Below are 24,452 nucleotides of genomic sequence, written 5' to 3'. Positions count from 1 at the left end.
ATCCCTAACCTAGTGTGCTGGGCCGGCAATTGAACCAGCGCCTCCAGAGATGAGCTGGATCATTAACCCACTGTGCCACAGCTGAAACTTCTAAAGACCAGTCTTATCTTACGGCTCATACAACAGGGAGTGAGCGAGAGCTCGCTCATGGGGCTGTAGTTTGTCAGCCTCTGTTTGTTTATTTACTTATTTATTTTTGTCTTTTTGCCTTTTCTAGGGCCGCTCCTGCAGCATATTGACGCTCCCAGGCTAGGGGTCTAATCGGAGCTATAGCCGCTGGCCTACGCCACAGCCACAGCAACGTGGGATCTGAGCTGCATCTGCAACCTACACCACAGCTCACGGCAATGCCGGATCCTTGACCCAGTGAGCGAGGCCAGGGATCGAACCTGCAACCTCATGGTTCCTAGTCGGATTCATTAACCACTGAGCCACGATGGGAACTCTTTATTTTTTGCCAGCCTCTGTTTAGAACAAAGTGGAACAAGATGGACAGTGGACTGGAAGGACATGCTGTACCTAAGGTGCGTGGCTAGAGAACTCAGCAGAATACAGGTGTGGTTAGGAAAGACTCTGAAACTGCTTACTTTTGGATGGTCTGTAGCTATCTTTGGCCGATATGGGAAAAGTGGGAATTCATTGAACTCTCTAAAAGCTCTCATGAACTCTGATTTACATTCTGTCAAGTATCCCATCTCTGTGTTGCTGTTTTGGTTGAAAACACAAACAGGAGACCCAATAAAGTCAATCCAGTACCTGGCCTCCTACATGCAACATTCGCCAATTACTAAAGAAAACAGAAGTGACAGAGGCACAGTCAGCTTCAAATCTAAGATTCTAAATGGTAAAATCATTTTTAAAAATGAGAAATGCAATGCTGGATATATTGAAAATATTTTATAATTAATTCTCTAGAATCCTAGCCATCTAATACAGCAAAAAATTTTATAATGGAACACTTCATATTTTTAAACAATGTAAAGACATATTTGACTAGAGAATGGCAATAAGAATTCAAATATAAACTTAAGCTTCCTCACATTTTCCACAGAGCAACTAGACAATAAATATATTTCAAGAAACAGACAACAGAATACCTCAAATGCAAAATTCCAAAGTCACACAGCCACTTAGATTTAAGATTTACCAAAACTGTTTTTCAATTAAAAGATAACCACAAAAGTTCACAAAAGGCTGTAAGTTAAAAGATAACAGCAAAAGGTGACAAAAGGCCATGGCTGACTTTTTTTTTTTTTTTTTTTTTTTTAATGGCTGCACCTATAGCATATGGAAATTCCAGGGCCAGGAATCGAATCTGAGCCACAACTGCGACCTATACCACAACCGTGGCAACACGGATCCTTAACCCACTGCACCACAGTGGGAACTCTGCATCATGACTGATTCTTTAAGCAAATAAACAAGGTAAAGAATGGTCAAAACTTGGCCTGAACTGTCTTCTGGTAACTATTAATCCTACTATTTGTAGTTTCGTTGTCCAAGGACAAAAACTCCATCCCATCACCTGCTGCTGTCACTTTCCAGAGAAAAGAAAAGGCTGCTACTGGTTGTTTCCTCCTTCCCCGTTTCCAGTTTTTGCTATGCTCTGAGCAATTAGGTAGCAGATAAGAATATAATAAAATAAAGGAAACTATCCCGTTATCTGACCAAAATCACCACCCCTCTTCCCAACTCATTGCTGTGCTTTGAAAGATATTTTAAAAATCCTCATTTTATTCTCCTGAGACATTTTTGCATGATCCATTACAAAACATACAGGTGATACAAAGTTCAAAGGCATTTTTGTGTTTATGGAATAAACACATGAAGATTGAACTACTTGATAACACCATGGGGAGAAAAATGGTTTAATTTATTTTCATAAGAGATAGTTACGAGAGTATGACGTAAAAGCTTAAAAGTCATCATCAAACTGTGCTAAGGATTATTAAGAAATTATTCAGGAAGAAATCTATGCGAATTCATCTTCTTAACTCAGTATCATATGGCAGGAAAAAATATTTCTCTAAATAGTATTTTCTATATTCAGGAAAATAGATTTGAAAAACTAAACAAGTAGACATCTTCCCTGCCCCCGTTTACGATCAAGTAACAATGCCAATGAAGGAGGTTTCAAAGAAAAACCTGAGATGAAAAAATCCAAATAAAAGCCAACAGTGCTATTAAGATTTTTCTTTTAATATGCCATGAGATATCTTGATTGTATATTTTCCAAAGTATTTTTCCAGCCACATTTCCCAACCCTTCCAAAAGATTTTTGCCAGTCTTTCCAATGCGATAAAAGATGCTGGATTATAGTTCTGTCCACCTTCTCTTTTTCAAAGCAAATAATCCTAAAGACTTTAAAGGTCATACATTCTTATCTAATAAGGAAAAACATTTACAAATATCAGAAACCCAGTTTTGAGACATTTGCATTAATTCTGAACTTAATCAGCATTTTGTGGGTTTTAAAAAAGGCAGCAGTTGAAATTCACGACTTGCTGACAAACACATTTCTGCTGAGGAAAGGGGAAAAGAGGGAGAGTGAATGCTGCATTTCTCCATTGGCCCCAAAGTGCTAATTCCACAAAGGGATACATCAAAAGCAAACATGCAACCGTGGTTTTAAAACTTTTTACTGCAATATAACAATGAAGTAAACAGTAATTAGACACCTACCAATTTTTCCCCAAAACAAACCAAAAAAAATGTAAACAGGAAAATAACTCTGCCTATACTTGTACAGCTTCTCAAATCATGTTAGAAGGGTCTCACATTCAATGATCAAGAGATTTTAAAATAGCAGTAATTATTTTCATTTTAAGAAAAGTTTCCCCTTCTCCCCTCCCCCCACCCCAAGTATTTAACATGAAAGAATGGGCTTTCTTACACATTAATTTTATACTTATTTGAAGCAGCAACAATAACCATCAATAATTTGGCATTTCTGTTTACCGTTGCTCCAATTTTTTTTTTTTTTTTTCAATTTCACAAAGCCATTATCCAGTGTTGCCATGAAATAGACTGTAGATTCTAGGTAGCAAAGATTCTTTCTGAAACCAATGTTAAGTCAAAGAAATATAAAGCAGGGCATTACACTACACTTCTGGATCTAGTATACTAAAAAGAGTGAAACCTAGGAAAAGTTACCTACTGTTTTATAGAAGAAATAAAGACCTGCAAAAGCTGATTTTTGGTTGTATAATATTTTACACACTGTGTGGATTTGCGGCATCTGCTAATTGAAGCAGACATGCACTGTATTTATCCCTGCCCTATATCCTAGATCCCTCCCTCCCCACCCCCAACAACCTACTACCTTATACCAAGTATTGTGGATATGAGCCCAAGTCATCCCAGACAATCCAGTGAACAAAGTTAGTGTAATGCACTGGTGTGAAGTGTGAGATAAAAAAAAAGTCCCTTTCAATCTTCATCAAAGTTTTGCTGTAGAAGAAAATTGGCAGCCAAGTTCTCATTCTTCTCACAAGCAAAATATGCCTGTATCACAAGTCCTTCAGGAAATCCTAATGCCTTTAACTGGAAGAAAAGAAAGAAAACATATTATGGAGTCTAGCATAGCACTACTGACAGATCATCAGTTGAAAACATACTACGAAGGACACAAAAAAGCTCTAGAGTTTCACATGAATTCACCCTTATCTGAATTCACTGTCCAATCCAAGGAGTTAGACAGAAACTAGACCCTTTCCTTTAATCACCTACAAAACTTTTGTTTCTTGTTAAAGTTATTAGGCTAACAGATACTTTGATAACATTTATTGGCATTAACACTAAAAATTAGCAGCTGTGGTGGTTTAAAAATAAACGACCCTGCAGAAATCTGTAAATCAAATAGCTTTTAATACCTAGTGAATATATGGATGAAAGCAAGTGGAAGCGAGTTTAACTACATCATCTAATTATTTGTAAAGAAAGCCATATTTTTCATTAAGGTCAAATATCAACCTCCTTGCCTTATGAACCACTTCATACTACAAAACCTTTCACCCACTGCACCAGGCCAGGAAACTTCGCAGTAACCCAAGCTGCTGCAGAAGGATTCTTAACCCCCCATCCCACAGCAGGAACTCCCTTTACATTAGATGGTGATACGAGCCACTTAATTTTGTTCTCCAAGTCTATTAAAAATCACTTATGACTCAATAATTGCTGCTGTTAAAAGCCTTTAAATACTCAGGTCAATTATTTAGTTCCCTAGGTACCCTACATTTGTCAGCCAAATATTATTTATGAGCCTCTTCCTCAACTATCTCAATTGCCCTGCCTTAGACTATACGAAAAAATAAACTTTAAGAATTGTGCAGGTGTTCTGGTCGCGGCGCAGCGGAAACAAATCCGACTAGGAACCATGAGGCTGCGCGTTTGATCCCTGGCCTTGCTCAGTGGGTTAAGGATCTGGCGTTGCTGTGAGCTATAGGGTAGGTCTCAGACAAGGCTTGGATCCTGAGGGCTGTGGCTGTGGCTGTGGCCAGCAGCTACAGCTCCAATTCAACCCTAGCCTGGGAACTTCCATATGCCACGAGTGTGGCCTTCAAAAGCAAAAAAAAAAAAAAAAAAAAAAAAAAGAATTGGGCAAAAGTTCCAATTTGGCACGATTATATTCATCCATTAAAGGGGAAAAAGCTCAAAAATGATTTTGTTACCTAGGCTTTGTCCAGACTACAGCTGGGCTAGCTGAAGTAAAAGATAGATGGGGCACAACCCAACCATGTGCTTCTACAAGACACACACTTTATTTTTTTTTGTCTTTTTGCCTTTTCTAGGGCCGCTCCCATGACACACACTTTAGATTCAAAGACAAATATGGTGAAAGCAAAAGGACTGAAAAGATATATACCATGCAAACAGTTACAAAAAGAAAGTTGAAGTGGCTTTAATATCAGACAAAATAGATTTTATGATAAAAACTGTTACTGAAAACAAAGGGAAGTTTATGATGATAAAACAACGAGAAAGACTTCATTACAAACATATAATAAGCATATATAACAATAGAGCCCCTAAATACATGAAACAAAACTGACAGACCTGAAGGGAGAAATAATGGATCCAAGTAAGTAGAAGACTGACAAGGAAATAAAAAACTTGAACAATACTATAAACCAATTAAGCCTCACAGACACACTTTAACAATAGCAAATTACACACCCTCAAGTATACACAAAACATATTCCACAAAGACCATCTTAGGTAATAAAACAAGCCTCAATAAATTTAGAAGGATTAAAATTGCACAAAATATATTCTCTGACCACAAAGGAATGAACTTAGAAATCAATAACAGAAGAAAATTTGGAAAATTCATAAATATGTAGAAAGTGATATAGGCCTAAATAACCAATGGATCAAAGAAAAAAATGGCAAAATTAGAAAATACTTTTGAGATGAACGAAAATAAAACTACAACACACTAAAACCTATGGAATTCTGCTATAGCAATGCTTGGAGTAAAAGTATCTAGCCTATCTCAGAGACACTGCAAGTTCAGTTATAGACCATTACAATAAAGCTAACATCGCAATAAAGTGAGTCACATGAATTTTTGGTTTCATGTGCCAAAAATTCGCCAAAAGTAGCTAACCACCATCTGACAGCACAGTGTTGTCATAAAATCTCAATGTATAAAAAATGCAATTATCTGAAAAGTGCAATACAGTGAAGCACAATAAAAAGAGGAATGCCTATGTATTAAGAAAAATATTAAATTAATAATCTAAGCTTTAATCTTAAGAATCTAGAAAAAAAGAAGAAACTAAATCCAAAGCAAGCAGAGGAGATAAAACAGAGACTAGAAAAACAATAGAGAGAATCTACAAAACCGAAAGTTGCTTCTTTTTTGGGGGGCTGCACCCGTGGCATATGCAAGCTTCTGGGATTAAATGTGGAAATGCTGAATCTTTAACTATGCCAGGCTGGATATTAAACGTATGCCTCAGCAGTGACCCAAAGCACTGTAGAAACAACACCAGATCCTTAAGCCAAAGAGCCACAGCAGTAATTCCTTTGGTTTTTTTTCTTTAAATCAACAACATTACAGGAGTTCCCACTGTGGTGCAGTGGGTTAAGGATTCAGCATTACTGAAGCTATGGCTCAGATTTGATTCCTGGTTGGGGAACTTCCATATGTTTCAGGTGTGGCCATAAAAAACACCCAAAAAAGAAACATGACAAACCTTTACCTAAACTGACGGGGAAAAAAATCTGAAGGTTCAAATGACTAAAACAAAATATAAATGTGGGGGAGTTCCCACTGTGGCTCAGTAGTAATGAATCCGACTAGTATCCATGAGGATGCAGGTTCAATCCCTGGCCTCGCTTAGTGGGTTAAGGATCTGGCGTTGCCATGAGCCATGGTGGAGGTCACAGATGTGGCTCGGATCTAGCATTGCTGTGGTTGTGATGTAGGACCGCAGCTGCAGATCCAATTTGACCCCAGCTTGGGAACTTTCACATGCCGCGGGTGCGGCCCTAAAAAGCAAAAATAAAAGTAAAAATAAATGTGGGACCACCACTAATTTTTATGAGATAAAAATTTTTACAAGGGAATACTGAGAACAATGGTATGTCAGTAAGTTAGATAATGTACATGAAACAAATTCCTAGAAAGACAAAACCCACTCCAAATGACTTAAGAAAAAAACAGTAAATCTGAATAGCCTTATAAAAAGAAACTGAATTGGTAATCACAAAACATCCCCAAAAGAAAAGCCAAGGCCAGATAACTTCACCGGTGAATTCTACCAACTATTTAAAGAAAAATTAAATACCAATTCTTCATAAACTTTTCCAAAAAATAGGTGAGGGAGGAACTCATTCTCTAAGGCCAGTTATTACTCTAAGGTATCACAAGAAAATCACAAACCAGTATTATGAATATAGATGCAGAAATCCTCAACAGACCAATTCTTGCAACATATAAAAATTATTATACAATATGATCAGAAGGATTCATCCTAGGAAAGCAATGTTGGTCCAACATACAAAAATTTATCAATATAATAAAGCATATTAACAGAAAAAAGGACAGAACCACATGATCATTTCAATAAACACAGAATTTGACAAAATCCCACACCCTTTTGTGATAAAAACATCCAACATGCTAGGAATAGAAGGAACTTCCTCAACCTGATAAAAGGAATCTAACTAATGATACCCACAGGTAACATTATACTAAAGGTGAAAGACTGTTTTATTTTCCCCTAAGATCTGGAACAAGATGAGGACGTTGGCTCTCACCACTTCTATTCAACAATACACAGGAGGATCTAGATAAGACAATTAGGCAAATAAATATACAATAAAGGGCATCCAAATTAAAAAAGAATTAAAACTATGTCTACCTACAAATGATACCTTAAACATAAAAATCCTAAGAATATACATAAAAATTATCAGAATTAATAAATATGTTCAGGAATGTTGCAAGACACAAAATTAAATTGTATTTCTATATACAACTAGCAATGAGCAATGCAAAAATAAACAATTCCAACTTTAACAGTGTTATAAGAATAAAAATACTTAGAAATAAATTTAGCAAAAGAAGTACGAATTGGAGTTCCTGCTATGGCACAATGGGATTGATAGTGACTCTACAGTGTCAGGACACAGGTTCGATCCCTGGCCTGATACAGTGGGTTAAGGATCTTGCACTGCTGCAGTTGCAGCATAGGTCACAACCATGGTTCAGATCTGACCCTTGGCCAGGGAACTATATGTGCTGTGGATGGCCAAAAGGGGGGTTGGGGGAGGAAGAAGTACAAATCAAAGAGTAAAGAAATTTCTGGGGAGTTCCTGTCATAGCTCAGCAGTTAACAAACCCAACTAGCATCCATGAGGATGCGGGTTCAATCCCTGGCCTTGCTCAGTGGGTTAAGGATCCAGTGCTGCCGTGAGCTGTGGTATAGGCCGCAGACGTGGCCCACATCTTGCATTGCTGTGGCTGAGGTGTAGGTTGGCAGCTATAGCTCCGATTAGACCCCTAGCCTGGGAACCTCCATATGCCGTGGGTATGGCCCTAAAAAGACAAAAAAAAAGAAAAATAAGAAATGTCTGAAAGAAACTGCCAACATGGTAATGCTCCCCAAATTGATCTACAGAAAAATTCACACAGTATCTATCAAATTTCAATCGGTTTTCTTTTTGTAGAAATTGGACAAGCTAAGCCTAAAACTGATACAAAAAAATGCAAGGGGCCTAGACAGCCAAAACAATCTTGAGAAAGAGCGAATATGGAGCACTCACACGTCCTGATTTGAAAACTTACTAAAGCCAAACTAATCAAGAAAATAAAGGAATCACGTAAGGATAAACATAGAGATCAATGAAAAAGCCCAAAAATAAACCTTCACATTTATGGTCAACATATTATTCAATTAGGATGACAAGATCATTTAATGGGGTATGAGCAGTAATTTCAATAAATGGTGCCGGGACAACAGGATATACACAGGAAAAGACATGCAAGTTAGATTCCTACACCTTACACCATAAACAAAAAGTTAACTCAAAATGGATCACAGACCTAAATGTAGTAAGAGCTATAAAATTCTTTGGGGGAAAACACAGGATTAAAACTTTTGACCTTAGGTTAGGCAATGTTCTCTTCTATGACTAAAAGCAAAAGCAAGAACAAAAAAAACCCTCTCCAACAGAGAAATCAAGAACTGATCATCCAACCTCACAAAAAGGTTGATATAGACAACTGAGGCAAATGTTAACTGTCACTTCTATTATTTGAGGGGAAAAAAAAAAAAGCCCCAGCACAATATATAAGTATCTTTTAAGAAACAGTTATAAACCTTGAATACTTGATATGTTTATGTCATAAACAAAGACAAATTATAGTACAGGTGACTTTTCTAATTATTAGAATGCACTTTTCCTGATTTCCATCTCAAAGTACTTTGTAAGATAAGACAGGGCAAGCACTACAGTTCCCTATTTACAAATGTTAACAATTGGGCCCAGAGAAAACGAAGACTAGTTAACAGTATCATAAAAACTAGGTTACTGCGGTGCCACAACCTGTACAGGTTGATCTGCTAAGGATGAAAAGAGAATCATGATACCAGGTTCTGATGTTTACTGTATACACATTTTATACAATTCATTTACATATCTATTTTACATTTCAGAGACAACAGTAAGATAAAATTTGAAATATAAATTAAAAAATGGAAAATCTTGAATTAGGCATATACTTTAAGATCAATTTTTTCTTCTTGGGTATTAAAACATCAATGAAATTTTTAGTTTCTTAGTATGTTTATAACTAGGTTCATGCTAGACTGATATTCCCTGCTAGTCCCTTGGCTTCACAAAGAACATAATGGAGAGCAGAGCTGAGAAGAGACTGTCTCTACTACAGTCCCCAGGCAGGGCTCCATGTGGCTCTGCCCATAAGAGCCATCTCCCATGATGGAAATGCCCTCTACCTGGGCTACCCCAATGCAGGAACTACTAGCACCATGCGACTCTTAAGCATTTGAAATGCGGCTAGTGGGACTAAGGAGCTGAATTTTTAAGTTTTACTTAAACTCACCCTTTCTATAGCTTCTTTTTCCTGAGGCGTTACTTGAATGTAGTTCATGTGACCACTTCCAGCTTCTGCAATTCCTCCGCTGCCACCTCCACCCCCTCCTCCTTGACTACCAGCTTCTTGAACTGGTTCATTTAACATCTGAATAAAATGTTCCTGGTGTTGGCTAATTTGCTGTAGTGATTTCAAGGACAAAGAGAAACAATATATTGATATAAATGAAGTATCTTCAGGAAAGTAAGAATTCTAATACAAACATGAGAGAAAGCTGTAACTTTGCAACCGTACTACTTAAGAATGATTCTGGATTATTCAGTCATTAAAAAGATATGACTCCTTGTACATTATTAAAGAAAGTTCTGAGTGAAGTAAACAAGAATGAAAAGAAATCAAATTCTCTTTCATCAACTCCCCACCCTCCATCATTGTTAAAAAATTATTTGACAGCTATATAAGGAAAAATATATGTATATACATATATTATTTTCCAAGCTAATAGGAAATAGAATGCTATACAAAACTCAAAAATATTTCATGGCCTAAGCATTAAAAAAGCCCATGGGTATGTTTTCTACGAGGCAATGTATCACTAGTGATAAGCTTGGGAAAAAGAGATTTAGGAAGTTAAATGGACTTTTTTGCTAGTTTCTCAGATTCTTTCACATAAAGTGTTTCCCAAACTTAGGATACAACTAAATTAACCACCCCGCTGCCCAGAGCTCTCTTTTTATCAGTACATTTATCCAGAGCATATTCTACTGAGTGCAGCTTAGAAGAATGGTTTATAGAGTTGGCAGAGGGGAAAGGGTGCTCATGTACTTCTACAAAATGTGATATGCTCTAAAACCGCTTCTGAAATTAACTGATTAAACAGTCACCTGCAGTAACTGAGGATTTTCTCGACCTATCTGTTGTAGCAATGCTGGAAGCAGGGAAGGATTCTGTTGAATAATTTGTCTCATCTGTTGAAACTGAGGCTGATTCCGTAAAAATTCAAGAGGATGTCCTAAAACACACATGAACATTTTTAAGCAAAAACAGCAACTATATATACATATACAATCATAATTTAGATAGTAAACACTGACAAGAAAAACTTATGATTTGAGTTCTCAGAGGTATATAAAATGAATTAAGTAAGGACAAAATCTTCAAACTGTACCAGCTTGCAAGCCTTATACTGCAGAAATTACTCTTATTAGCTAAGGTAGGGAGGGGCAGAACACTAAAAGAATGAAGTTTTCCTACACTTGCCCTGGACACTCAATATTATCAAATAATGCCAAGAACTTGTGCCCCGCATGCACTCTATCAAAATAAAAGGTACTAAAAGTTGTTTCTGATGTTCAAAAGTTCCTAAGAAACGTATATGCCAGGATTAACAAAAACAAAAAGAAAACTACTTATTTGAACTGCATACAAAAGAATTACGCTTTTTAAGGTCAATGATGAGTCACGAGAACTTTTTAGATATTGTCATTTCCTAAATTATTAAAGACTATCATTCAAATTAAAATAACCACATGACTATTTATTCCTCTTTATGTAACATCAGTGTTACAGATGAAGAAAATAAGTCACAGGGAGTTCCCGTCGTGGCGCAGTGGTTAACGAATCCGACTAGGAACCATGAGGTGGCGGGTTCGGTCCCTGCCCTTGCTCGGTGGGTTAACGATCCGGCGTTGCCGTGAGCTGTGGTGTAGGTTGCAGACGCGGATCGGATCCCGCGTTGCTGTGGCTCTGGCGTAGGCCAGTGGCTACAGCTCCGATTCAACCCCTAGCCTGGGAACCTCCATATGCCGCGGGAGCGGCCCAAGAAATAGCAACAACAACAACAACAAACAACAAAAAGACAAAAGACAAAAAGACAAAAAAAAAAAAAAAAAAAAGAAAATAAGTCACAGAGACTAAGTTCCCAATAAGTGCTGCTGAATGGAACAGCACCCAAATCTGACCTCAAGCTATGGCCTCCTCGTTCCGCTCCCATGCTGATGTCATGAATGAAAGCCTATCCTCCAGGAAACTGCACACAAAGTCCTTAGAGACTTTTGTCAATCAGAACTGACTGCCATAATTAGAGTTAGGAAACACATATAAGAGGGGCCTCTTCAAAATTAAAAGTTTAATTTATCAATTTTACAGAAGAAAAGAATGAAGAAGAACATTAAATAATTCCTGGGCCTACCACAGCCTCCAGGCTTTGCCTTCTAGTCAAACCTCTGCCAATGGAAGTGTGTATGCTGACCAGTAAAAAGACTTGAACATTCATGATTTGCTTCACCTCTAGAAAGATTTTAAACCTCCTAGGTTTTATTTCCTGGGTTCTATAATAACCAACTAAGATTCTACTGGCTTTGAAATCATACATACTTTATGACATTTACAGGGAAAGACACAGTGAGCAAACCATTCTGAATGGCTTCAGATTATAACACTAAATGTATACTGGGAAGCATCTCTTCCTTAGAATAAATTAAACAGAATATGCCCTTTGCCAAAACTGTAGCAATCATTTTTAATATAAGCAAGAATATCTTGGGAGTTCCCGTCATGGCACAGTGGTTAATGAATCCGACTAGGAACCATGAGGTTGAGGGTTCGATCCTCGGCCTTGCTCAGTGGGTTAAGGATCCTGCGTTGCCGTAAGCTGTGGCGTAGGTCGCAGACACACCTCGGATCTGGCATTGCTGTGGCTCTGGTGTAGGCCAGTGGCTACAGCTCCGACTGGACCCCTAGCCTGGGAACCTCCATATGCTGCAGGAGCAGCCCTAGAAAAGGCAAAAAGACCAAAAAAAAAAGAAGAATATCTTTTATATCCACTTGGTATAATTTCTTTTGGGCCCTTCTGTAACATTAGAGGAGAACTTTTTAAAGAGTTATCAAAATGCTTTGGGAATCAACTGCACCTCAAAACTGTATCAGATTAAATTATTTTACACTAAAAATTTGGGCCATTTCCTCCCCATAGAAAGAGTCCACTTTACCTCCAGAACTTGTTGTTGTTGTCGTTGCTGTCGTAGTTGCTGCAGCTGCAGCCACTGAAGATTGAGGAGCCCCTGTACTAGCTGCTGGAGGCGGGTCAACCACAGCCTGACTTTCTCTATCTCCAGGAATTCCCTGTAACACAATTTTCCAAGTTTTAAAAAACCTCATCATTCAAAGGTGATTAAATCTTAGAGTAAGAGCTTCATGAATCTATTTAATATCCTTGTCTAATTTCTAAAAGCATCAGATGCCTGCTCCAATTAAAACTAAAAGATCAAGACTTACCTGAAATGTGCATATATCCAAATTAAGTTTGAAATGGCCTCAGTGTGGTATAGATGAACTCATATTACTATAATATAAAGTAGCACTGTCCAACAGAACTTTCCATGATGATGGGATGCTCTATAGCTATGCTGCCCAATAAAATATCCATTAGCAGCTACTGAAAATTTGAAATGTAGCTAATGACACTAAGATACTTAAAATTTTAATTTACTTTTAATTTTATTAAATTTAAATAGCTTCTTATATTTAACAGAACTCAATAGCTACCCCAGTAGACAGTACAGATCTAAGGTAAAGTATTTTGTAATTTAACAAGTCAAGAATTTTGTAATTAAGTCATGGGAATTCCCACTATGATGCAGTGGGTTAAGGATCTGGCACTGCTGCAGCTGTGGCTCAGAACTGATTCTTGGCCCAGTAACTTCCATATGTCGAGGGCACAGCCAAAACAAACAAACAAACAAAACAAACCCAAGAGTCTTAAAAAATTAAGTATTTATGTGATGCTTTTTCTAAGTTTATGGCATTTATCTTCTGAAGTCATTATAACTTAAAATTGCACTAAGACATCTGAATACCCTACTTAGATGTGAATGATTTATAAGGCTTCTCACATACAACTTATTAAAGTCTTTATGAAATCCTCATAGATTCTGGAAGAGAATAAAGGAGAAAATATTGTATTTGAGTAAGAGATGGTAAGAGTAATTGCTTCCATTTCCCAGTAAAGTAAATCAAAGCCAAAATCATAAACATAAAGAATGAAGGGTAATGAACAGCAGGGTAATGCTTGCTTATATCAGATGTTCACTCTAGGCACTGCAAACAAATGTTTTTGAGAGAGTGTATCAATTCAAACCCTTTGATAGGGAGCTATTAAGTGCTGACAAACTATATGCAGATTGAAGGTCTGAAAGCCTCCATCAAATCCTCAAACAAGTTTGTTCACCACTGCTACAGATCTACTTCAAATTCTCAAATATTTAGCCTTTTATTAAACCTTTATTTCTTCTTTCCATACACTCACCCACACTCATGCAGATGTGTCAAAAACTAGTAACTGTTAAAGGTAGCCCCCCCTTTTTAGTTTGTGAAACAAACAGTAAATATATAAAATATACTTTAAACTGTTTCATGAACTTACCTCTCATCTATTCATTTGCATTTGATACTAAATAGTAGTAGCGATTTTGAAAACAGCGATTCAGTTTTTTTATATCTCAAAATTTCAAATCTACTAGATCAAAATATCTGATACTATTAAACTTATATAAAATTCCAAATCTGGTATAAAGCCATTCTATAAAAGGAAAAGCAATACTATTACGTAAAATGTACTTGGGGGGGGGGGGGTAAAAGGGCAACCACAAACAGATCTACAATGACTATCAACCCCTCAATTCCAAACTGATAAATAAATGAATTACCAGCATTTTAAAGACTCTCCTCAAGAAGACAATGAGAAAAACATTTCAAAAGATAAAATGATACATATAAAGAAAATATTTCATCAACATCAGGCAAATAACTGTGGAAGAGCATAGTTTTTTGCTGGAGACTGTGACTTCTGAAACTACACTCTGAAAAAGGAGTTTCTAACAGAGGTACATCCTGAAACAAAGAAAAGGGCTAAACTGTGGATGGTATCCCCAAGGAGGTAGTATCGTGGATTTCTACAAATATTTAGGGCAATTCAGACTTTTGATATTACTCTAAAACACCAAAGAAAATTATAAAATAAAATGTTAAGACTAAAAAAAAGTTAATCCATGTTACTGTGAAGTTCTATGCTTTACTTCTGATTCATGTCATTTGTATAAAACTAACAGACATTTACTGTCATAAAAGATCAAAGGTTTCACTCCACGCCCACAATCTATTTCTCAAAAACCTTTATTAGAAAACAGTGACTTAACTCAAAATCCCTTCAACTTTTACCAACTATAAGCCAGCTAACAAATTCAAATGCCAAAGAAACCAATCATAACATCACACATTAAATTAAATACATGATGCTATGTCAGGTAACAGGGAATGGTATCAAGAAAATAATGATTTAAAGAGTCTAAAATCTAAAATTTTTCCTAAACCTTTATGACAATCTGGGATCTGAGTTGTCCAGATAAACCAGATGTCTGAAATTTTTAAGCAAAATCTCCTAATTTTCAAAAGCTGGCAACTAATTACAAAAATTTATGCATAGTACAAAATTTGGCATGGGCCTCCAACTTGAAACTTTTGCTCGAAATAGTACATCCAGGATTATGACGGCAAGCCAAAAAAAAAAAAAAAAACCCATCTAAACTGTTGGATTCAGTTAGATTTAAAATCCCCTCCCATCCCAGCTGTCATCCTTTGGGGATGACATAACTGGAGTAGAAAGTACTCCTCCAAGGGGACAACCAATTTTACAATCCATTTAGCCAGTTATTTTCTAACTGAAAATCTTATCAAAATCTTTTAGAAGAGGTTGTATTTTATTAACACATTAACTTACTAAGAAAAATAAAAGCATTATGTAAATTAGCATATATTATCATTCTACAAAGAACTGTTTCTGTCCCTTTAAAAATGTTTCTTTGAGATTTCTGCTTTAAACAACTAGAACAAAGAAAGTAAAATGTTTCTCACCATTAAAAGATATTCCACTGCTCTGTCAGGGTTGTTGAAACTGGCTCTCAGGGCTGCAATTACTTGCTCTCGTTCATATCCCATTGACATGATCTCAGTTACCATATTCTCGTAGGACTGACCTGTCACTAAAAAAAGGTGTGTGTGGTTGGAAGGAGGGAAAGAAAAAAAAAACATTTAATAAATAAACACTCTCCACTTATTTTTGGTGGGGGGACCAGACCCATGGCACATGGACATTCCCAGGGTAGGGGTTCAATTGGAGCTACAACTTCCGGGCACAAGCTATGCCACACTGGATCTGAGCCCCACCTGTGACCCACACCACAGCTCAAGGCAACACCAGATCCTTAACGTAACCTACTGAGCAGGGCCAGGGATCAAACCCGCCTCCCTGTGGATACTAGATGTGTTAGTTACTGCTAAGCCAAGACGGGAACTCCCGCCACATAATTTCTTGAATGTATACATATATATGTGTGTGTGTGTGTGTACCCAATGTTTCAGGCACTACAGTGCTAGGAATAGAAAGATAAATAAGTTATTAACTACAACATATATATATATATGGTAGGTAGAATAATCCACCCCCTTTCCCATTTCTGGTAACAATAAATGTTAGGTTATAAAGCAAAAAGGAATTAAGGTTGCTAAGTACCTAGCTGACTTTAACATAAGAAGAATCAAGATTACCTGGCTGGGTCCAATTTTATAATCATAAGGGTCCTTAAAAGTAGAAGGGGAGCAGATGAGAGAGTTAGAGAAACAGAGACAAGGAAGAGAGGACAAAAGCAGGATCAGAGATGCTATGCTGCTGCCCCTGATAATAGAGGAAAGGGCTCTGAGCCAAGAAATGTGGGCAGCCTCTAGAAGTTGGACAGGACAGGGAAAGAATTCTCCCTAGTCTCTAGAAAGGAATGCAGCACTGATTTTAGCCCAGCTACCCCCATATCAGACTTCTAACAACACCATTTAAGCTAAATGTGTTGTTTTATAACACTACATTGTAGTAACTTATTACAGCAGCAATAGAAAACTAATTTTTTTTTTTTTTTTAAGGGCCGCACCTACGGCATATGGAAGTTCCAGGGTTAGGGGTCAAATCGGAGCTACAGCTGCTGGCCTATACCATACCACAGCAACACAGAATCCGAGCTGTGTCTGCAACCTACACCACTGCTCATGGCAATGCTGGATCCTTAACCCACTGAGTGAGGCCAGGGGGTTAGTTACTGCTGAGCCACAACGGGGACTCTCGCCACCACATCTAGCATCCTCATGGATACTAGTTGAGTTTGTTTCCGTTGTGCCACAAGGGGAACTGCAAATATAGCATGCTTAATAAATATAATAAAAATGTCAAGTACAAATGTAGCACAAATATAGAACAGAATTAGCAAGGCAGGGAAGGAAACCTGGAAGAGGAGACAGATGAACTGGTCTTTGAAAACAAGTAGGAGGGACATTTTAAGCAATCAACTGTGCTGTAATAAACTCAGTTTTCCTTTGACATTTATTATCAAAGCAGAGGAGAAAAGGAGGTTGGAAGTTAGGGAGTTAGAATGTCTCATATCATGTAAAACCGGTACAATGTCCCAAGCTTTATTATCCTTGTCATTTCCCATAGGATCTCTCGAAACCATACTCTCTCTCCATGGAAATGTCAGAACATTCTGATTTAAAGAAAGCCACCTCTCCCACTAAACTTACACCTACCACACGTAAACCATGTTTTCTTCCCCTTGTGTTCTGGTACCATTCATTCCCTTGCTCATCTCCTCAGAGAGCCTCACCCTTTGGTTATCCTCTCTTGTCCATCCCGCATTCTTTCTGTCCATCTGATTTTCCTGATCAGCAGTTAACTATCCCCTGGAATGACATCCTAAAAAACGAAAACATGCCTCCCCTGACTGCATCCCAATCCTCTTTCAGGAACTAGTCCATTAGTCTGCTCTCTTCCTTCACAGCCATAGCTGTTTTCACTTCTATGTCTACTTCCTCACATTCACTCACTAAAACCAGCATTAGCATGTGACTTTGGATCTCAAAGATTTCTGTCTCAAACCATTATCTGCCATCTCCATTTCAATTAACAGCCATCTCTATTCATCCAAGTGCTTGAACCAGAAACCTTAGTGATTTCAATTCCATTCCCCATAATCTACTGGCATACCTGGTAGGTCCTACCTCTAAAACATATCCCAAAGCTGTCTAGTTTCCTCTTTCTCCTTGCCTTCACTCAAGGTCAGTCCACAACAATCTCCAGTCAGAATTACATCCTTTCTCTTCTGCACCCAAGCCTACAATTCATTTTTTGGCCACATGGGAAGTGAGTTTTTAAAACAGAAAACAATCTCATTTTGGGCTCTCAACCCTCAACAACATTCCACACACCACATTCCAACCACACTGATCTCTAGCTTACTTCACAAGGCATAGCTTCTCTTGCCTTTACACACACCAGGCTTCTTTGATGGTCAATTTCTTTAAATATTCCAGTTCTCAATTTAAACATTACAGTCTCAAAGAAGTACTGCCTAACAAAGTGTTAAGTGCCTTTTTCTTTACAGAAGCCATTAATTTTCTTAATGACATTTATCATGATTTGCAAATTATTTATGTTTAAATCTATTTTCTTCCCCCTATTTGAACACAGGTTCAATTGTGCAAGGGACCGTGCCAATTTAGCTTCACCCTGACATATAAGAGACAATCTAAGTTGAATGACTATTTTCCTGCAGAATATTTTTCTTTTTTTGTCTTTGTAAGGGCCACACCCACGACATACGAAGGTTCCCAGGCTAGGGGTGGAATTGGAGCTGTAGCCACTGGCTTATGCCACAGCCACACGGGATCCGAGCCACGTCTGCAACCTACACCACAGCTCATGGCAATGCCAGATCTTTAACCCATTGAGCGAGGCCAGGGATCGAACTTGTGTCCTCATGGATAATAGTCAGATTTGTTTCTGCTGAGCCATGACGGGAACCCCTCTGCAGAATTTTTTAATTTCATATACTCTATTATATATATTTATATATATTATAAACTCTCTTCTATCCCCTTGCCCAATTTTATTGAGAAATAATTGACATACATCATTGTTTAAGGCATATAGTACGATGGTTTGGTTTACATGTATTGTAAAATAATTACCACAATAGTTAATATCCATCTTCTCATATGGATACAACAACAACAAAATTTTTTTTCTCCTTATGATGAGGACTTAGGGTTTACTCAACAGCTTTTCTGTATACCATACAGTAAGGCTAGCTACAGCCATCATGCTGTACACTACATCCCTAGTATTTATCTTAACACTCGAAATTCGTATGTTTTGAGAACGCTCCTCCAATTTCCTACCCCTCCCCTCTTCACCTCTGGAAACCACAAGTCTGACCTCTCTTTCTTTGAGTTTGGGTTTTTGGAATTTTTTCTTTTGTTTTATTTTTAGGATTCTACATACAAGTGAGACTCTCCAGTGTTTGCCTTTTTCTGACTTTCCTTTTTCAACTTGCATGTTGATGCAAACGGTAGAACCTTTTTATGGCTGAACAATATCCGATTATGTGTACATACACAAACACACACACAGCCTTTATCCATTCATCCATCGATGGACATTTAGGTTGTTTCCATGTCTTAGCTATTATAAATAATGCTATGAACACAGGGATGCAGGTACCTTTTCAGGTGTTTTCTTTTCCTTTAGATATGTTCCCAAAAGTAGAAATGATGGATCATATGGTTCTATTTTTAATTTTTGAGGAACCTCCCTACTGTTTTCCATAGTGGCTGCACCAACTTATATTTCCACCAACAGTGTACAGGGGTTTCCTTTCTCCACATCCTCACCAGAATGTTATCTTTATCTCTTTGACAATAACCATTTTAACAAGCATGAGGAGATTACTTCATTGTGGTTTTAATTTCCATTTTCCTAAGGACTAGTGATATGGAGCACCTTTTCACATACCTGTTGGTCTTTTGTACATCTTCTTAGGAGAAATATCTATCCAGGTTCTAAGCTCTTTTTATTTTCATTGTTTTTTCAGGTTCTAAGCTCTTTTTTTTTTTCATTGTTTTTCTCATCTTTCTTTGTTGCTATTAAGTTGTATGAGTTCTTACATTGCATGATATTAGTCTCTTGTTGTTTTTCTACTTTGTTCACAGCAGAATTTTCAATAAAGGTTTCTCATAGCTATAAAAGTATAGCTTAAAAAACTAAGTATCACTGAGTAATCAGCATTTGGTATCTTGTTTAGAGTAATAATTTTTCCTTTCCCATTCCATAGAATACTTAAGATATTTTTATTTTCTTTCTTTCCTGTTTTTGCTTTTTAGGGCCACACCTGCGGCATATGGAGGTTCTCAGGCTAGGGAGTCAAATTGGAGCTAGAGCTGCGGCCCAGGCCACCGCCACATGGAATCCAAACCGCATCTTCAAACTACATCACAGCTCACGGCAACGCCAGTTCCTGAATCCCCTGAGCAAAGCCAGGGACTGAACTCGGATTCGTCTCTGCTGCGCCACAACGGGAAATCTGATATTTTTATTTCCTTAATTATCCACTAATACAATTCTAGCACAAAGCACTCAAGTACCAATATACTTTCAGTAATTGAGTTCCCAGATACAGAAACTAGCATTAATAATAAACAAATTTAAGAGCTGGCATATCAGAACTATACTTTTTTAAACTTAGTGTTTCTCATTTAATTCTCACAAAAATTCTATATGAGGTCTATTTTCCTCTCCTTTTAAGATAATGAGGCTGAGGCTTAGATAGGTTAATAATTTGATCAATGGCTAGTAAGCCATGGTGGAAAGACATAAATATAGGCTGTCTAGACTCCAGAGTTCCCACACCTAATCACCATGCTATGCCTCTTAAAATCATGCTTCCCAAGTAGTCAAGTTATAAAAACTCAAAATAAATACCATTAAGATCTAGTACTTTTTAGATCCTAAAAGCATAAGGGAAATGACTCGTAGAAAAACTAGGGACAATGGACAAAATAATACAGAGCCAGAGCTAATGAGACTAAACAAGTAATGATGAACCTTATATATGTCTTTAACAATAAGTTTTGGACTTATCTTCTCGGTTCGGAGGCACTATGAAAGGTAGCAACGACCTCACTTAATGTTGCCTTTTGCAAAGTCCATTATGGCAGAGATAAACCAGTTAGAAGAGTATAATACAAAAGTATCAGTAAGGTCAGAACATGAGAGCATGAATTAAGGCAATTAAGTGGCAGTAAAAACAAATACTCCAGACTTTAGGAAGGAGAATAAATAGGATTCCTGGACTCCCTGGGCCAAGAGAGGCAGAAGGTCAAGGTTGATGCCAATTCTTTGGTAGAGAGTGGATGATGACGCACCAAAGAAGGGAACTAAGGAGAAGAATCAGATGAGGGAATAGAACTTTGGTCAATTTGGAACCTAAGGAGTTTGTGGAGGTTATAAGTTTTCCAACTGGCAGTTTATTTTCTAATTTTTTTTGGCCACACCCACAGCATATAAACATTCCCCAGCCTGGGATGGAACCCCAGCCACAGCAGTGACAATATCAAATCCTTAACTACTAGGCCACCAGAGAACTCCTAGTTGGCAATTTAAAGAATGAGTCGGGGACTGGAGTTACAACTTGGGGGAATCCTTACAGTACAGTTGACCCTGGAACAATGAGTTTGAACTGTGTAGGCCCACTAATAAACAGTTTTTTCAATAAATTCCTACTACAGTACTACATGATCCATTAATAATGTCCTTAATAATGAGCGGTTATAGCAACAACAGTACCAGCAATAGTTACAGTGGGAAAATGGGCAATAAACCCAAAACTGACTTTGACAGATCAAGTGTGAAGAGGAGATGGAAAGATACTTATTCAACAGGTGAAATTAAAAGTCAGAATAAAAACGCATTTTCACTGCAAGAACAATATAAGCAACAAGATGCAGATGGGAACCTACATGGCTACAAGCCAGAACAAGGGCTTGAAAAAGATGAAATGTGAGACAGATTTAGTAACATTTTATACTCATTTCAAAGATATTTTTATAAAAAAAAACCTGTATACAGATCGAACTTCGTTAAAACCTCATTAAACCCCAAATTTGGAAAATGGAAAATCATTTACTTTAAGGAAAGGAGTACCCTTAACTCTAACAGTATAATTTAAAAGATTCAATATACAAAACATTAACTGCATTATCTAAATCATTTAGCAGCCTGATTATAAGCAATCATGAAAATGAATACATCAAAAATGAAACCAACTTCTCCCCTACCTCTCATAAGGTTATTAACAACTTAGATACCTACCAAGTGCACTTGTTGCATCTTCAAAAAGGTTTGACCGAGAAGAATCTCCTGATGTACTGAAAAATGTTTTTAGAAAATCATGCATCAGAAAGTATGTAAAATTTATATTAAAGTTTAATAACTGTCCAATATGTAAAGGGAGTCTTTGATTTTAATTCAATGTAAGAGTCTGGCTACAGTGTTTTTAAAAGCTTCCAGATTAAACCCCAAAGCTTTATCCATAACATTCACGGCTTGGGAAGAATTTTCAATCTTAACACTTATTCTGTTCTGCAAATCCATCATTTTAAATGTCCAAAGGTATAAAATAACATCCTTACAGATAGCTTACCATTTAAAGCATACAAAAAAGATAACACACAACTATTTCACTGAAAAAGTTTACAATAAAAGTTATATAATCTTTAAGTCAAGTCACAGTAAAAGAAATATCAAAAGCTATACATGATAAACAGCCTATGTTGAAAATGCATTAGACTAGAAAGGCCTGGGAAGTCTTTACATAGTGGAATTTCAGTTAGATCTTATAGGTAAGTTTTGAAACTGCAAGAAGGCATTCAAGTCAAGGATCAAAGCACAAACAAAAAAAGCAGAGGCAGGATAAACCCAAGGCATAAAAGGAGCAGTGGGCAGTGTAAATTAAAACATACACACAACACAGCACACGTACATATCTGTCCCAATTTTAGAAACAGTACACCTCAGTTCTGAGAAAATCCTACAGCATAGCAAAAGCAATGGAAATACCTAAGTTTGAATTCATTAATTACTCTGTAAGCCTCAGTTTCTTCATCAATACAATGAGGTCAACAATGGTACCCAAGTATCCCCAGGTGCTGTGGGTAGCATTATTGCTAGTAAAGTGCTTGGCAAAGTCCTAGTAGCATCATAACACCCAACATGATTGTTATGATTTTAAAAATCCCTTGGTATAATTTTTATATTTATTTATTTTATTTTATTTTATTTCTAGGGCTGTACCTGCGACATATGGAAGTTCCTGGGCTAGGGCTAGGAGTCTAATTGGAGCTGTAGCTGCCGGCCTACCCCACAGTCACAGCAACACGGAATCTGAGCTGCGTCTGCGACCTACACCACAGCTTCTGGCAACACCGGATCCTTAACTCACTAAGCAAGCCCAGGGATTGAACCTGAGTCCTCACAGATACTAGTCAGGTTCGTAACCCTCTGAGCCACAATGGAAACTCCCTTTGGTATAATTTTTAAAGTATCTTCATTAACTAGATAGTAAAACCAACATGTGTAAAAGGCAAAACTTCAAAAAGAACTATACACTATGGTGTTTAGAACTATCTATCTGCAAATGAATTCTCCTGCTCAAGACCTTTACCCAGAGACAACCACTACCAGTTTCTACATATTGACTAGTGTCTTGTTGTTGTGCGTTTTAACAATTAACGCATGTAAGCAGAGCTACAAGTGCCTCAATTTTCCCCAAAGATGGGTAGTATTTCACTTAAGTGACCAAATCAAATTCTCATTAAGAAATTCCTAGTTTGGATTCCAACCTTCAAATTCTTTCTGTAGTCAAATTTATCAGTCTTTCCTTTTATGACCCTTTTGGGTTTAAAATTATTTTTCCCATGTTCTCCTTTAGTTTATGGTTTCACTTTTACATTAATCTTTCTCCATCTAGAATTTATTTTTATGAGTGTAAGATGGTGATCCATCTTTTTCTAACCTCCAGATGGCTAGACATTTATCCCAATGGTATTTTTCTCACAGTGGTCTGAAATTACATCTTTATATAAGACTTTGTACGTATTTTGGTCTGTTTCTAGTCTACCATTTCACCAGTCTTTCTTCCAAAAGCCATTCTGTTTTTTTTTTTTTTTTTTTGATAGGCAAGAAATAGATTTATTAGGATAGAATTCTTCTGAGAGATGCAAGTGGGCAGGCACAGAAGCTCTCCCAAAAGCCATTCTAAGTTGTTTTTTTTTTTTGTCTTTTTGCTATTTCTTTGGGCCGCTCCAGCGGCATATGGAGGTTCCTTTAGGGGTTGAATCGGAGCTGTAGCCATTGGCCTACGCCAGAGCCACAGCAACGTGGGATCCGAGCCGCGTCTGCAACCTACACCACAGCTCACGGCAATGCCGGATCATTAACCCACTGAGCAAGGGCAGGGACCGAACCCGCAACCTCATGATTCCTAGTCGGATTCGTTAACCACTGCGCCATGACGGGAACTCCAAAAGCCATTCTAAGTTGTAATCATCACCATGTATAGTACTAATAATTAATTCTATCTCACAGAAATAGTCCCCTTCATTACTGTTCTTTTATAGAAAATTTGTGCTATTTTTGCACTTTGTTTTAGAATTTCTTTTAAAACATTACAGATAAGACTGAAATGATGTTTAACCACCATTCTTCAATCTTGATTCTTTTGCCTCAATACTTCTCCCTTCCCTGTCCGCGGAGGAAACCACTTTATCAGTTAGTGTGCTGTCCCTCTGCTACTGTTTTTCTACATATTAATATGCTTAACCACAGAAAATATGCAATGATGTTATGTGGCTTTTGTTTGGTTTAGGGTTACTGCCTGTATTGTTCTGCAAATCTGCTTTTTTCACTTGGTAACAAAGCCTTGAAATATGTACTGCATACTTTAACTGCCTTCTA

General features: G+C 37.3%; 1 protein-coding gene across 1 annotated transcript in view; it reads right to left on the bottom strand.

Moving 5' to 3' along the window:
- RAD23B (RAD23 homolog B, nucleotide excision repair protein) overlaps positions 2,179–24,452 on the bottom strand; it is a 45,661-nt gene continuing 23,387 nt past the window's right edge. Inside the window, exons 5-10 of the mRNA XM_001927866.6 lie at positions 21,810–21,865; positions 15,476–15,603; positions 12,556–12,688; positions 10,450–10,577; positions 9,575–9,745; positions 2,179–3,543 (exon numbers count right to left, since the gene is read on the bottom strand). Coding sequence (XP_001927901.1) covers positions 3,430–3,543; positions 9,575–9,745; positions 10,450–10,577; positions 12,556–12,688; positions 15,476–15,603; positions 21,810–21,865 — 730 coding nt within the window. The 3' untranslated portion in view covers positions 2,179–3,429. The remainder of the gene's footprint in view (positions 3,544–9,574; positions 9,746–10,449; positions 10,578–12,555; positions 12,689–15,475; positions 15,604–21,809; positions 21,866–24,452) is intronic.

Source organism: Sus scrofa, chromosome 1, assembly GCF_000003025.6.
Source record: "Sus scrofa isolate TJ Tabasco breed Duroc chromosome 1, Sscrofa11.1, whole genome shotgun sequence".
Lineage (NCBI taxonomy): Eukaryota > Metazoa > Chordata > Mammalia > Artiodactyla > Suidae > Sus > Sus scrofa.
The sequence above is the reverse complement of the archived record's forward strand: the minus strand, read 5'-3'. Positions and strand labels throughout refer to the sequence as shown.